At 35.8% G+C, this 16,915-nt stretch overlaps 1 protein-coding gene across 2 annotated transcripts; it reads right to left on the bottom strand.

The window, feature by feature from the left end:
- Positions 1 to 2,709: 2,709 nt before the first annotated feature.
- Positions 2,710 to 6,948, bottom strand: LOC18018044 (NADPH:adrenodoxin oxidoreductase, mitochondrial). Of its 2 annotated transcripts, none has more exons than XM_006401980.2 (13): positions 6,613 to 6,948; positions 6,401 to 6,505; positions 6,204 to 6,317; positions 5,653 to 5,706; positions 5,449 to 5,565; positions 4,996 to 5,105; positions 4,827 to 4,900; positions 4,177 to 4,238; positions 3,777 to 3,987; positions 3,554 to 3,614; positions 3,395 to 3,462; positions 3,151 to 3,296; positions 2,710 to 3,084 (listed from the first exon to the last, which is right to left on the bottom strand). In XM_006401980.2, exons 1-13 carry the CDS (start codon positions 6,730 to 6,732, stop codon positions 2,857 to 2,859), a joined length of 1,470 nt encoding a protein of 489 aa, XP_006402043.1. In that variant the 5' UTR covers positions 6,733 to 6,948; the 3' UTR covers positions 2,710 to 2,856. The 2 variants fall into 2 exon arrangements, with proteins under 2 accessions (XP_006402043.1, XP_024012453.1); XM_024156685.1 differs by having other exon boundaries at positions 5,658 to 5,706; positions 6,613 to 6,939.
- Positions 6,949 to 16,915: the final 9,967 nt, after the last annotated feature.

The raw sequence follows: 16,915 nt of genomic DNA, 5'->3' as shown, positions 1-16,915 counted from the left end.
GTTTGTGTTTTTAGCTAAAATAATTTACATTGTAAAATGGAGAGAGTATTAATGATAAATCTAATATTTAAGAAAGTAGTAAGATATAACTAAGAATTAGTTTTATACAGTTTTTTTAATCTATGATAATAATTACTAGGCTACGGTAGTCCAAAATGACCCTAATGATGAGAGAGAACTGGTGGCTGCAGCAATCATTAAATGCTCTCTATATTTTGTGTATGCCGCCTACTCTTTTATTGCTGACTGTATATTAAAAGATGATTGATCTAATATTAGCCAAAAATATCTACAATTTCACTTAGCATAAAAGTAGAACACAAAAAAAAAAGTTATTGTTCTCGTTCAATTGCATTCACAACCAAGTAAGAAAAGTTACAAAAAGTCAATATTGTGCAGAGAATCTCGGTTGAAACCGAGAGAAATGTAAACTCTTACTGAAGCAGCATAAACCTGAGTCACTATGGGCTAGAGCATGGTGGTAGTCTCCGGTATGCTCTGTCACTAGGGATCCCTCTGACGTAGGGGAATTTAGAATAGATTCTACAACCAGTACAAACGAAAACCAGAGAAGAGATTTGAGTTAGTCTTGATAAACTGTTAACATATAATTATTTTGTAATGTTATCAGGTAAGCGTGAAATACTGGCAACAACATCTGTTATCTCCCATCTGAACACAGAAATGAGTGGGTCTCCATAACTATTACTAAGTAGTGACGTGGTAGATTGAAAATCTTCAAAATACTAACCATATTTTTCGACACTAGACTGAGTAGATTTTCCTCCTACCACAAATTTCAAATGGTTCATGATTATTTCTAAATTTAGCTAACACCATAAATAGAATATCTAATAAGTACAAGTAACATGTTTTCCACACACAAAACATTATAAATACTACACACTAGTAATCTTTGTAAATTATCTTCCATACAAAAAATGAGTAATTCCATAACTTTTATGTTAGTTATTGTTATGTATTTTGGGTTAAATGAAGCTGCTACTTGCAAATCAGCTACTATAGTACTTATGAACCAACTCAGTCATGATATTCCTCTCCATTATCATTGTAATGGCAGTAATTACAACCCAAAGATGAAAACCGGAAGAAACTTGGATTCAGGAAAAAAGACTTTACACTACAGTCATTCTTGGAGCATTACTTTTTGTGGTGGCAATGTCGATTGTGATTTACGTTTTTTTCGAACTGGAAAAGAATATTATTTTAAAAGCCTTCGAGTATATAGCAAAGTAAGCTTTGAATTGATTGGCTTTAAATCAATTCAATGGATTGCCAAAACTGATGCAATTTACTCCTCAGTAAATGATGGACGGGCAGGAAAAACTTTTGTTTGGAAGCCACAATGACATAATTTTTGTTTTTGTTTTTTAAAATTCACTAATATTTATGTAAGTTTATTTTTTGTTTGCTTCCTTTATATGAGTTGATTTTTTTGTTTGCTTCCTATGAATTAATTCATATCTACTATTTGTGCTATAATATATAGCAACGTATAAAATATGAATTTATTTATTAGTTATTTTTTGTCAACGAATTTATTTAGTAGTTACATATATTTTTTAATATTTTAAATAATAGCAGTGAAACCGACTTTCTTGATATTATTTAAAACATATATTGAAATCAGTTTCGCGAACTCTTTGTCACTCTTGATTATTTTTTTCTATACTAAAACATAGTATATTCTATTAACACTTAAATAAGATGCAAATAGAATCATATTTTCACACCAAAAAAATAATATTATATTTCTCGTCATTATATAAAATCATGTTTTTCTGTTAAAATGTAAATTTTATTTTCTCCCACCAAATATAATATCCCGTTTTCTCGTCCAAACTGTAGAATTATGTTTTCACACCAAAAATGTAATATCTCATTTTACCTTCAAAAATGTTAATCTAAAATTATGTTTTCTTACCAAAAATGTAAAATCTCACTTCCTCGTCAAAACCGTAGAATCATGTTTTCACACCAAAAACATAATATTTCGCTTTTCCATCAAACCATAAACGTAAAATTCTGTTTTTCCGCTAAAAATAAAATATTTTATTTTCTCGTTAAAACTGTAAAATCGTAATATCATATTTCTCGTCAAAAACATAAAATCTTTTTTTCTTGCCAAAAACATAAAATCATATTTTCTGACAAAAACATAAAATCTCATTTTCTCATCAAAAACACAAAATTGTGTTGTCTTTCATTAAAGCAAAATTGTTTTTTCTTATTTTCTATCAAAAATGTTATTTTGTGTATTTTGAAATTTTATTAAAATCATTCATTAAATTTAATTATTAAATCTATAAATTATAACTTGAAATATGTTATAAAAATAAATATATTTCATGAAAATTATAAATCCAAAATTAATAATTTTCATGAAATATATATTTTTAAAACAAATTTCAAGTTATAATTTATAGGTTTTTAGTTTCATGTGATAATTAAATTTAATAAAGGATTTTTGTAAAATTTAAAAATAACAAAACTAATAATTTTAAAATTATTTAATTGTATATATTGTTTAGATAAAGAATTAAAATTAATATATATATCTACATATTTAAAATTAGACTAAAAAGATAAACTTATAATTAGATTAAAGCATTGGCATTTTAGTCATTTCTAAAACATCTAGATGAAGATGTAATTTCAGATTAAAATGACCAAATAAACAAAGATTCATTGACATGTATCATCCAAATGAATAATCCAAAATAGAAATAAACATTATTCAGATGAATTATTTAAATAAATTAATTAAATGGATCATCGGCAAATGATAAATGAGCAAAGGAACAAGGTCTAACTATATAAACTGAATTCGTAGTCCTAGTTGGTTGCTGCTGCTAAAAGATCCTCCCATGTTACCAACTTTTCTCTGGGTTTATTTATCTCACTCCCCATTTGTTTTTCTTTGGCATCAATTTTCTCCCACCCACTAAAATCTACCTTCTTCACCTTTCTCTCCTTTAGCAACTGCAACAGTCCTTTGCTTCCTTCTTTTTCGCTCTTACAAATACCATCTTCTTCTTCAATATCTTCCCTTATGCTACCAACCTGCAACATTCTCCCAATTTCATCACCATTTCGTAGCTTTAAAGAACATCAGTTTAGTGTGCTTACTGTTTCTTCGGCACAGATAAGGTTAGTAGCAATTATGCCTTCTGGTCCTCTTTTGAGCCATCCACATACGTACAAGCCTGGCTCTGTCTTTGATATGCCTCCTGAAGTGTGACTAATTACTCGACCATTTACATTCGGGACAATACCTTAGAACATGAAATTGGGGCATACACAATAATCAGAAGAACTCAACCATTTGAGACATTAATCATGGAACAAAACAAGCTTTCATATTAGACCACACCTTTCTTGTGATCAAAGGGTACACCGTTGATTGGAACCGACTTGTAACCAATGGCTTTCAGCACCATACTGCAAAAAACCGAACATGCTTGCTTTTTTTCATTCAATTTGTTCTAATTTGTTCTAATTTGTTCACCGAGAATCTTTCATATTACCCTACCTGCAGTTCAGATCCTCAAACTCTCCTGTACCAACTGCAATTTGCTTTCCGCTTCCAACACCTACAAGTACCCGAGAGATATGTCTCAAATGTTACGCTATTCTATCCTCAGCAATCACTAATTCATTTTTTCTAGTGTCTCAAATAGCAGAGCTAAGAAATCTACTAGACAATTGTCTGTAATGAAGAAACTCAAGATACGGTAAAAAAGTTTCACTCTTACTTTCAAGAATGGTTTTCTCCAAGTTTACACCCGAAACATGTCCCTTCCTTTCATCTGACTCTAAGAACCGGTCAGGTTGGCGGAAGAAAACAAAGTGGAGCTCTCGTTGATCACGGTCTGCTTCGGATGTTCTTGTTGCTGCTGCTGCAGCCTTTGACAGTAATTCATAGATCTTCTTCTTCTTCCTGGCTCTAATGCTTTTCATTTCTTCCTTTGGGGAAAAAAAGGAGAGTATTATAAGGTAGATTAACATAGCACAAAGGCACGAGAAACAAAGACAAAACGCAGGCAGGATCGAACCAATTTTTTGTGGAATTCCAATGCAAGTAGGCATAAAAGTTATATCACAGTTTTCTTTAAGATGCAAAAAAACAGAGTTGAAAATCGGTAACACAAGTACCTCATCAGCAGGAGTTACACTCAAGTCAGTTTCCTTTATTCGAATGTGCAAGTTCTTAATCCCTGCATTATAAAGAGTTACATTTATACTCATTATCGATAGGTAAATAACAAACATCAGTGAGCAACGAAAAAACATTACACAATATTGCAGATAATAAACAAAAGATTTATAGGAAGATCTGCAAAGAGAAATAGACACATGCAGTATGTTATCACCTCACAAAGACATGAGAAGTTCAAGAGTCAGGACAGGCATTTTTTCCGTACAAAGTTTTGTATATAGACAGTTTTGATGTAACTTAGAGAGACCGGTAAATTTCCGAACCCATTTACCAAGGTACTATAAACTCCAGTTGATACAAAACTAAAGATATTGTTTCATGCAACCACACTTCCCCTTATATTAGGTAACAAGCTGGACAATAGAATAATGCAGAAAAATCATTTCCACTCATACACGCACACAAAAGCGGCAGCAGACACACCATACCACACTCAAAATCGCATAGTTAGATATTGTTTCTAGTGATCCAAGACCCCACCCACACGATTTGGTTCTTAAGTTATTTCCTCTCCGACATTTTCTTTATGGACTCTATCCAAATATAAAATCAAAAGTTCACTATATGATTTAAATATGTAACATACCTAGAACTTCTCGAAGCTCTTTAGTAGTCAATGCTGCTTGAACTGGCCCCCGTCTTCCGATAAGATACACCTTCCTGTACACGTTACGACTTTGTATTAGGAACTATAGTTGGTTATCAACTATAAGAAAGATGGAATGGAACAGGATTTAACTTGCTCAATTTTGGACCTTATAGAACTTTCTTCCAGCGCAGATAAAGCGTGGCTAGCAATATCAGTTGACGCCAACTCTGTTGTCGGTCTTAAGAGAATCCGAGCAACATCTAGAGCTACATTACCCTAAAATTTGAATAATTCATATGTCAGAGAGTTGCTGAGAAATGCATTCATTTGGTATCAAACCTATATGCAAATCATGTTTTAGTGGTAATGATAGCTAACCTAACAACAAATATGCTCCCCAGTTTCAAAATACATAAGACATGGAAAAGGCTAAGATGTAGATGCAAAACATATTCCCGTTCTGGAAAACACTGCAGCTGGATCTTTCCATTATATGAGACGTTTTCAAATTAATTCCATTATACAATACAGCTAAAGAATATTGCAATATGCATGACTGCAAAGGAGTAGTAATGCGCCTTTAACAAAACGAGGATCGCATACCATAATATAAGAGTACCTGTCCAAGAATAACAGCTGTGTCAGAGCTTTGCAAGTCAGGTTTAAAACTGCTGTAGTCGGGATGACCATTATACCACCAGACGAATTCTCTTGCAGAGTATACACCAGACAAACTCTACCAAAGTAAGTCAAACTTTGTACATCAGCATGGATTCCCAAAAAGTATAAGGACGCCACATGAAACGCTTTTAATTGGGCATACCTCACCTGGAATGCCAAGATCTTTGTCACTTTCAGCACCATATGCAAGTACAACCTGAACAGACCATACTTATAATAAGAAGTTGAAGACATAAACAAAGTAACCTTCAAATGTTCAAAACCAATTGATTTTGTGTTTACTTTGATAAAATGTTCTCAATCAACTTGTTGCTGAATGTAGAAGTTATATTATGAGCGCAAAGCAGAATAAAAAGAATAGGGTCTCATGGAGAATAGTGAGTATAGTAGACAGATAAAACCTGTTTCGGGTGTATAGTGAACAGCCACAAACTCCTATTAAACTCCTATATAGGAAATCTGACGACACAAGGCCATTAATGACAGAATGACCAATCTAAGCATGAAATTTGTGCCTAATCCATGAAATAGAGAGATTAAATTGGACACATAACCTGAGCCATATAAATCGGTTTGCCTTTTCAACAAATCTTGGATAGGTGTATTGTCTACTTTTAACAACAAATGAATGAAACTATTCACTTGTCTATCTACAATTCACACAAAGAAACATAGTTAAAAAGACGACATTACCACATGATACAAATCCCGCAGCTCAGAAAGTAATAAATCAGAACCAAGCTTCACATTCCCATAAAATGAGCAACGCTCGTGTCGCGCCACGCGCGAGAACTGGTTAATGGCAATCTGTAGATAGAAAAGAAAACGAGCCTTGGTCAATGTTTTTAACCTCTCAAAAAAACAAGATTACACAGATCTTGGAATTATACCTTAGTTTCAGGATGATCAGGCGCAACACCGGACCGAACAAGCCCAAAAGGTGTTGGTAATCGATCAATTATATCTACAGTTGCTCCTTCATGTGCCTTCAATAGCTGAAATCACCATCCATCAAATCACACATTGAGGTTAAGTAAGAGTCTTAAGTTAACGATTCAAATCGCAAAATCATCATCTATAATCAAAGAGGGAGAAGAAGAACCTTGTCGGCAGTATAGAAACCAGCAGGTCCACTACCAACGATGCAGACGTGAAGAGGACGGGGAGAAACCGAGGAGAAGCATCTGGTTACCAATCGTCGTGCTAGAAACATACGAGTCATTGTTACAATACTAATTGCTTGGTTCTATGGGGAAATCAGATTCAGCGTTTCAACACTAGAGGCTTAGTGGAGATCATATCATCTTCTCCTTTCGGAAATGAGATCAATGATCTTGCCTGTGAGATTTCTACTTATTTTCCGGCGCTGGATTCTGTTTCCGAGTGACACAAATCTGCAAAAATTGCTTAAGGACGTGATAAGAGGAGATAACAGGGACGAGTCATGACGAAGACGAAGACGAAGGCCATTAAGGTTTTGTTTCAGAAACATTTACCATCTTACCCTTACTTAAAAAAAAAGTCAATGTTCTTGGGAAAATTGTCAAAAAAAAATCTCCAACTTACAAATTCCAGCTACAAAATTTTATTTTTTGCTATTTTTAAATTCAGGTAAAATGACTTACTTGAGTTTTTTGCATCGGAGCTGAGAATGTAGGAGATGAAAGGATTCTCTTGGCATTCATAGATGCAACAGTTTTAAAGATAGTTTTGGTCTTTGAAGTAACAAAAACTTTTTTTTTATTACTTTTCCATTAAATTTCCTAAGTCTTTTGTTTGTTACATGTAAACTGATGTGTGTCTGCGTGAAGGTTGTCAAGTTTTATCCTAAATGAAATCAATAGCCGCAAATGCATAGCTGATCGATTGTAGTACTTAGGGATCGAATCCACATGGAAAAATGATCTTTCCGGCAAAATCCTTCGAAAAAAATGTGAAGCAAAGAAGTCTAAAACCAGACGATTTTTGTAAGAGTTTTGGTGGTGTCTTTAAAAACGCACAAACTAATCTTAACGGGAAAATACGAAAATTAAAATGACCTAATAACTAAACCTATTGAAATCGACTAAAAACGAGAAAACGGCTAGACTAATTGTTTGTATGAAAATCGGCTGAATGAATGAAAATATTAGACTAAAATTTAAATGAAAATCGGTGTAAATCAATAGAAAAGAGGCGCTGGGTTTTCAGGGAAATTCTCTATAGGGGATGAACGATTCAAAACATTGCTAAAAGGTAAATTAAAAGATCCTAGCTAAAACTTTTAGAACTCGAGTCACAAACGTATGAATACGCCACTGTCGTAATCATAACCAACTATCTCTCTTAACCCTGACCAATAGGTTTCCACTCTGGCTCTGGAAAAGAAAAGATGCAGTATGCTTAAGACTCCTCAACATTCACAGCTCTTCCATAGGTAGGTTTCCACTCCTATGGTCGATCTGCTCTTCTCGAACTAGATCTGGCCCCAAATGAAAACTTTTGCAACACGCAAGACCTAGATCAGATTGTAGTTCATGACGATACTCCCATGCATTATAAATAAGTTTAGAAGAAAAAGTTCTAGGATTCGGCTTCAATAGCTAATGGAATTCTCATCGAACATATATAGCCCCCAACAAAAATCCCTTAAACCCAACAATAAAACTACTCAGACATGATGAACGAAAGCAAAAACATTGTATTAAAAAGCTGAGTAGAAATCAATATGATAGAAGAAAAAAAGGGTTCAAGAGATAGATCTCTATCTCTTGAAACCTAAAAACTAAGAAAATGAAAGACAAAAACTTAAAAGCTGCAAAAACAATAAATTGTATGTGTCTCTCTGTGTGTGTCTTGTCTAGGGCTCCTAAAAACATGTATTTATAATGTTCAAGTCGTCACTTAGAGTTTCTCCAAATGAGGAAATAATTTTGAGTTTGAAAATGGGCTTGGAGTTGGACAGACTATTTTCCGCAGTCGGGAAGGTCGGGACCGTGGTGAAATAACTGTTGGCCGCGGGTAGGAATGCTTGCCGGCTAGTTTACGAGACATCTTGCTCTTCGCATAACTTTTGATTGAACCGTTGGATTGCCAAGCTGTAAAGTGTGCTGGAAAGCTGGTAGTTCCATCTTTAAGGTCTCTAAAATATAGATGGATCTGACGGTGAGAAGATCTTCATTTGGGGGTGAATTTCTGACGGTTTGACTCTGAGCTGAAATCTGGTTTTCTATCCATTTTGTTAAGTTTTTCCTAAGTTTCCTGAAAAGAGTCTTGAAACTACAAATACTAGAAAAACATAATAAAAATACTTGAAAGCAATAAAAAACATAGAAAAAGTATTCAAAAACGATCCATAAAAGTGGTCAAAATACGGTGTTATCAACTCCCCCAGACTTAAACTTTTATTTTTTCCCAAACAAAGCAAAAGTCTAATCTGGTTAAGTGAAAAAAAAAATAGGAAATGCACAAATCTCAGCGACATGAACTCTTAAACTAGGACCATAGATCGTACATCAATCCACAACTTAGTCTAGAAAATTCTCACCAAGACACAAAATATACTAGTCCACTTTTTCCATCATGCAAAACTTAAACAATCTAAATCTTGATTTCAGTCAACTAGCTCTCTACATTCATTAAGTGTAATAGTGAATTCTCATCAAAGACATCATCCAGGGTAGACGGCGTTTGGCATTTAAGGGCTGTTTAAGTAGTGGAGTTAAAGTGTTTCGGGTTACCTGATGAATCTGGAGTATGCAAGATATTTTGCAAAACCGCAAGAGAGAGAGTGGACTTGTTGATTACCGCAATTTTCAGTCACTTCTTCCCTTCCAGTGTTGTTGCATAATCCTTCTTCTTTTTTTGTGAACAGCTATTTTCCAGACTTAGATCTTTTCCGAGAATCAGAGAAATGATCTCCAAAAACTCCATATAATCGAACTCTAGCTTGCCTCAGGGATAAAATCGATCCTCTTAGACTCTCTAAAGTTTTATTTCCTTTCCTTTCATTTTTTTTAACGAAAGAGGAAATAAACTTTTAGAGAGAGAGAAATTCCAAGGGACGAAAATGTACCAATGTTTGGCGATTTTTCTGAGGTAAGCTGAGTTTTCTCCTTTGTTGAATCCTTCCGGTAAATTTTTTAGCAAAATTGCAGTTCTTCGTCTTAGTGACTGAAAACTACATCGTTCGTCTTTCTCTACGACGTTTTTGCATATATCTGCATATAATACAATGGAAAACAAGAGTGCATGTGGTTCGAAAGAAGTTTGGTTAAGGTGGTGAACTAGCTAAAGATGAACTAGCAATTCAGGATCAACAGAAAGTGGTAAAAGGATAAAGGATTTCTGAATGTATGATTCGTTTCCCTGGTATAATGCTTTAATGAGAGAATTAAGTCCATGTTAAGTCCAAATAAAACAGAGCTAGTGTATTCCTTTATCTAAATCAAAATCATTCAAATTCCTCTGGGGTAATTCGTTTCAAATGTGTTTAGCTACCGCCTAGTCTAGTCCTAAATCATGAATGAGCATTTCACTAGGAAAAGTCTAAAAGCACACAGTCAACTATCATCGATTCATGTTCACCATTCCCTTTAAAAATGTATTTTGTTTTGAAAACCATTTTTAAAAAAAAATTAAAAGTATAGATAATGCAAGACTCATGAAAGAAAAGTGGTTAAAAGGGGATGAAATCCTCCCCAATACTTAATTCACACTGTCCTCAGTGTGAAACAAGTCGAGATTGGATGAGAAAAATGCATAGATAATCGAATTTGGTAAGCCTAAGAGAACTTACATGGATCTGGGATGCTGATGGAGATGGACCGGATCCATTCGGGAAGGTGATAAATGGTGCTGGGAGGTGATGGAAAGTGATGAATGAGGTGGAATAGGGCTTGGTGAGGTGGAATGAGGTGAAGTGGGTGATTTGGGATCAGAGGTCATCTGAACGACCATTGGCCGAGGTCAGAGCTCACGCGACCGCAGTGAAAGCATGCTTGGTCGCGGTCACAAAGACGCGGCTGTGGTCGAAGTGGGCTTGGCCGCGGTCCGAACTCCTGCGATCGCGGGGGCTTAAATAAGGCATGTTCTTGCTTCTCCTTGGTTCCGGTTGGGCCGAGCAGTCATGGACCATCCTTCTTTTTGGTTTTTTTTTGGTTTTTTTAATTTTTTGGCTTTTTTATTTATAAAAACACGTGAAAATAAGATAAAGAAAAAGATCAATAAAAAAGAAAGAAAAATCTCAAAAAAACAATACCTAAATGAGTTGCCTCCCATTAAGCGCTTCTGTTTTAAGGTGTTATTAGGTTCACGCGCTATCACCCGCAAACGCAGGTTGGTAGCGGTTAGTGACGTTTTATCACAATCATAGAAATCACTGCAAACCGCTCTGTATCGTTTTTATACCGTTGAAATTCAATGCCAGCGTTTGCAGTTGCGGACGGTAGCGGTTAGATAAAAAAAAATTACACTAAAAAAAAAAAGATTAGGTTAAAAAAAATTATAAAAACCTAACCCTACTAATCTTCTTCTATATATGTAAACCCTAACTTATCATTTTTTCTATTAAGTTCTAGTATCTAATCATAATTTTCATACCAATTGAAGAAAATTAAGATACAAAATTAAGTGCCATAATACTTTGGTTTAATTCATTCATATAAATTGTTCTGTTTCCACTTTTAAAATAAGAAATTATAAATATATATTTTATTAATTACAAAATTAGTTTGTTATAATTCTTTTTTTTGTTTTTCAGAAAGTTACATGATCAAACGAGATGATATGTGCGTTACTTCAACGGATCATTGTAGAAAAACAAACTAAAGATAAAGAACCTAGATTGTTTAGTGCACTCCAGAAAAAAACGTATTCTGAAGAATACTAATGAGCAATTTGGAGTTGATTTGAGTTGGGATCATGCAATAAATCGATTAGATCAATTAAAAAAATTTTACATCATGCATAAGACAAATCCAGAAGATCCACGTATTAGAGCAATTTTTTTCCAGTCTATTATATTATTAGACACAATTTTGGGTGATGTTCCCAATAATTGAAATAAAACATGTTATTATAAATTTTATTAGTTTTTAAAATAATTATTTAATATTTATTTATAATTTTTTATTAATTATTTTGAACTAGTGATTTTGATTTTAGTCATAATAATATAGTTTTTCTGTTTTTTTTTACAATTATATATGCTGTTTATTTTGGTAATTTTATGTTTAACCGTTAAAATATCCGCTGGTTTGCCAGTCAAAAATATCCCGCAAACGGACCCGCCTTAAAAAGTTTAACCAGTCGTGCAAACTACTTAATAACGCTCAAAACCGCAATCACCCGCTTTCACAAACTCCTGCATTCGCAATCACAACCGGTGCGTTTAAACCAGTCAAGCCCTAAGTCGTTTAGCTTGAATTTGGTTTAGGACGTGACTTAATCAGATGAAGAAGACCTTGTCCTAAGACAAGTCTTTTTCGAAATCTCCTTGCTTTCCCTAGCAGGTTCTTCGTCACTCCAAAGCTCTTCTTCAAACTCTTCTGTTGCAGGACGTTTTCCTGCTTTGCTCTTGTACGAGACAGCTTCCGTGAAGACATCTTTGTCGATATTAGCAAATGAGATCCTCTGGTTTGGCCAGTCCATGATGGCTCCGGAAGTTGCTAAAAAGGATCATCCGAGAATCATTGGATGTGTTGCGTCTTTTGTTTCGACAATGTAGAAGTCAACAGGACCAATGCATTCTCATATTCTCAAAGAAATGTCATGGGCTATTCCTTTAGGTGTTGCATTGGATTCATCAGCTAGACTAATCTTCGCCCTAGTCCTGCGCAGGTGCTTAATACCAAGTCTCAAAGCAATTTCCTTGGACATCATGTTGAGACGAGCTCAAGAATCACAAAGCACATTGTTAAACATTTCACCTCTAATCAAATAAGAGATGAGAAACTGACCTTGACCTTCGATTTTGTGAAGTGTTCGAACAAGTCTACCTCTTCTGGCATGATTGAACAAGTCTTCTATTTCAGGAATGAATTCCTTGCTCTCACAGAAGTAATGGCCTATCATGAAGTCCTTGCAAGCTCTAGCAAAGGTAATTCCTTCAGGTAAGTTTCGGACTACATCATTAAACTCATTAAGCTGATCTTGTTGGTGTAGTAGCTGCATTCTTCAGGTCTTTGAAGATGTCCTCTTTAGACTCCTTACAGTATCTGAAAAAGACCTGCAAACAGCCAAGCTTCCATACATCATCAAAACTTAGATGATCAGGGAGTGTCTTGACGAGGCTGTTAAACTCTATGAGCTTCTCTCTACTGATGTTGTTAGTGATCCATTCAACTTCTGCTGTACTGCTTTCTGATGAGTATCTTGCGTCTAGGTCGTCTACGAACAAGCCATACTCTTCATCTTCAGAGTATTGTTCTTCATACTCATCTTCACAAGACAAGGCCATGTTGCAGGGTAATGGCTTGTCTTCGTCTTCAGATTCTTGAGTGCTGATGGAGTAGATTAGTTGTTGAAAGAGTGGTTTAGCTACTTCAGAAGGTGCATCAGACGAACAACTGCTTGTATGAGCCGGACGGTGCTGTTTTGGGACGTTTTGACGGCTGGCCGTGACTGCAGGGGACGTGACCGCGAGGGATCAACTATGGGCCGCAGGTAGGCCGAGCACGACCTCGGGAGGACGCTTCTTGGCCATGGTCACAGGGGACACGACCGTGGGTGGGAGTCTCCGAGGTGATTTGCTGGAATTGCTTGCTCCCTTGCTTCCTGAATGGTCTCCTGGGTCTTCTGGCTTGGTGTACTTCCTCTCTGGTCTTAGGTGGAGTGTTGAACTTTTCTCTCCAAGTCCTTGCATGATCTCCTCGACCTTTTCTTCAACTTCATCAAGAGCATAAACAACCTTATTTATGGTTGAATCAAGCTCTTTGGTTTTGTCAATGATTTTGTATACCTTCTCCGAAACTTCGACCGTGAAGTCGTAAGACTCATTCTTAGCTTCGTTGAGAGCCTTGTCCACATCATCGAATTTGAAATCCAGGTCCATGATCTTGTTCTTAGTGTTGCGAAGCTCATAAGCGTGTTTTGCTTGTTCATCTTCCATGTTATCAAATCTATTAGCGGCGTCTTTGGTTGCTCGTTCCTCTATAGATTTGACCTGGGAAGCAAGGTCATCGATCTTCTTGTTGAAAAGTTTCGATATTCCATCATTCCTTTTGTTAAGAGCGGCAGTATGATTGGCTTGAGTTTCGATGAACTGCTTGATTATGACTTCAAGCTGCTCCAATCGATTACTAATCTGCGCGTTCTCATACTGTTGGAGGATTTGATGAGGTAGGCGATGCATAGGTGGTCTAGGGTTTACCATTGGAGGCGTGTAGGGGTCCTCCAAGAATGCGCGGTAGTTCAGATTTGAGTTCTAAACCGAGTTGAAGAGGTCTCGTATATATTGCTCTTGTCTGCGTCTGGTGGCTTGAGGAGTGTTGTAAAAACCTCCCTCATATTAGGCAGAAAAAGGGTTCTAGAGCCGATTTACCAACCTTTCTTAGGGTTTTGCGGAAAAGAAAATGCGTGACTTCCCCGGCAGCAGCGCCAAAAACTTGATGTATGTATGCGTGAGGGTTGTCAAGTTTTACCCTAAATGAAATCTATAGCCGCAAGTCCACAGCTGATTGATTGTAGTACTTAGGGATCGAATCCACAGGGAATGAGGATTTTTCCTGCAAAAGCCTTCGAAAGAAATATGAAGTAAGGAAGTCTATAACTATGCGATTTTTATTGGGGTTTTGGTGATGTCTTTAAAACGTAAAAACTAATCTTAACGAGAAAATACGAGAATTAAAATGACCTAATAACTAAACCTAATGAAATCGACGAAAAACGAGAAAACGGCTAGACATAATTGCTTGTATGAAAATCAGCTGGGATAAAGAAAAATAACCTAAGGACTAAAACTTATACTGAAATCGGCGAAAACATATAAAGACGAGACGATGGGTTTTCAGAGAAATTCGCTCCGGACGATGAACGATTCAAAACATTACTAAAAAGTAAATTAAAAGATCATAGCTAACTTTTAGAACTCGAGTCACGAACGTATGAATACGCCACTATTGTGATCATAACCAACTATCTCTCTCAACCCTGACCAGTATGTTTCTACTCTGGCCCTGGAAGAGAAAAGATTTAGTATGCTTAAGACTCCTTAACATTCACAGCTCTCCCATAGGTAGTTTTCCACTCCTATGGTTGATCTGCTCTTCTCGAACTATACCTGGCCCCGAATGAAAACTTTCGCAACACCCAAGACCTAGATCAGATTGTATTTCATGACACTACTCCCATGCATTATAAATAAATTTAGAAGAAAAATTTCTAGGATTCGGTTTCAATAGCTAATAGAATCCTCATCGAACATATATAGCCCCCATCGAAAATCCCTTAAACCCAACAATAAAGCTACTCAGACATGATGAACGAAAGCAAAAACATTGTATTAAAAAGCAGAGTAGAAATCGATATGATAGAAGAAAAAAAATGGTTCAAGAGATAGATCTCTATTTCCCTAAACCTAAAAACTAAGAAAATGAAAGACAAAAACTTAAAAGCTGCAAAAACAATAAATTGTATGTGTCTCTCTGTGTGTGTCTCGTCTAGGGCTCCTAAAAACATGTATTTATAGTGTTCAAGTCGTCACTTAGGGTTTCTCCAAATGAGAAAACCATTTTGGACTTGAAAATGGGCTTCGGGGTCGGACAGACTATTCTCCGTGGTCGGGAAGGTCGGGACCGTGGTGAAATAGCTGTTGGTCGCGGGTAGGAATGTTTGCCGGCTGGTTTACGAGATATCTTGCTCTTCGTATAACTTTTGATTGAACCGTTAGATTGCCAAGCTGTAAAGTATGCTGGAATGCTGGTAGTTCCATTTTTAAGGTCTCCAAAATTGAGCTGGATCAGACGGTGAGAAGGTCTTGATTTGGGGGTGAACTTTAGACGGTTTGACTATAAGCTGAAATCTGGTCTTCTATCCATTTTGTTAAGCTTTTACCTAAGTTTCTTGAAAAGAGTTTTGAAACTACAAATACTAGAAAAACATAAGAAAAATACTTGAAAGCGATAAAAACATAAAAAAAATTATGTCAAAACGATCCATAAAAGTGGTCAAAAAGTACGGTGTTATCACTAAGACAAAATACGATTTGTTTGGTTGTATGGTAACACACAAGAGAATGGATTTAACGATTTAAATTCAGTTAAAAAAAGCACTAGACTAAGGTAATTCGGAGGAATTTCAGAGATAGAAACCAAATGACTATTTAGGACACAGTTTAAGCACAAGTCTTGAACTCAAACATAAATACAATACTGATCTATTGTCGTGGCACCAATAACTTTGTCTAACAACTTAGAATTCTAAATTGTCGTTTGAACCTATAAATCGCAGACAACCATTAACAAGCAGGTGTGATTTGTTCATAATCCACCTTAGCATAAACTATCGTTGGCTAAGGACGAATCACTCACCAAAGTTTTTTCTAGCAACCTATTATACTTTTGATGAACATATTTACCTAAAATCTGATAACACCTGATGTTGACCACTTTTCACGATTGATTTCGAATGCTTTTTCAAAGGTTTTACTTAGTTTTAGGAACTTTGATTATGATTTTCATGTATTTGTAGTTTCAAGACTTTTTTCAGGAAATTTAAGGAAAATAATGGCAAAATGGAAAAAATCCACATTTTTAGCTCAGTGTCAGACCGTCAGAAGTTCAGCCTCAAATGAAGACTTTCTCACCGTCTGATCCAGCTCAAATTTGGAGACAATCAAGAGGAGACAACCAGCTTTCCATAACACTTTACATCACAACGATCCAACGGTGAAATCAAAAGATACATGGAGAACAAGTTGACCCAGTTCACCAGTCCCGGAATACTCTCACCCGCAGTAAACACATGTTTTACCTGTCCTGGAAGACTCTCACCCCGGTGGACCTTAGGACGAGCCACAAGCCTCAACATCAAAGCCCACTTCGCTATTTCTCTTCAGAGAAGCCTTAAATGAGACCTAGAAGACCTTAAGACCTATAAATACTTTGTTTAGCAGTTCTAAATGGGTGTGTGCTCCTGCAATGAGATTTTGAGCCACCAAACTCTGTTTTTCTAGGGTTAGGCAATGGAGATGGGGGTTCTTCCCCAGATCCATTGTTTTTTCTCCTTTTTATCTTATTAACTTTTCTGTTTCATTCTTTTGCATTCTTCTATGTCTTTTATCATTCATTGCATCATGTAGATTAGTCCTAGAGAGTCAAGTTGTTTGAAGATATCGACAAGCATATATATCGATTAGGATTACTATTGTTCTTAGCCATATTCTGGATCTCATCTCTTCTAAGTTGTTCATAAAGCATGAGAGTAGA

This window comes from Eutrema salsugineum, unplaced genomic scaffold (genome assembly GCF_000478725.1).
Source record: "Eutrema salsugineum unplaced genomic scaffold, Eutsalg1_0 scaffold_2, whole genome shotgun sequence".
NCBI classification, from domain to species: Eukaryota; Viridiplantae; Streptophyta; class Magnoliopsida; order Brassicales; family Brassicaceae; genus Eutrema; species Eutrema salsugineum.
The sequence above is the reverse complement of the archived record's forward strand: the minus strand, read 5'-3'. Positions and strand labels throughout refer to the sequence as shown.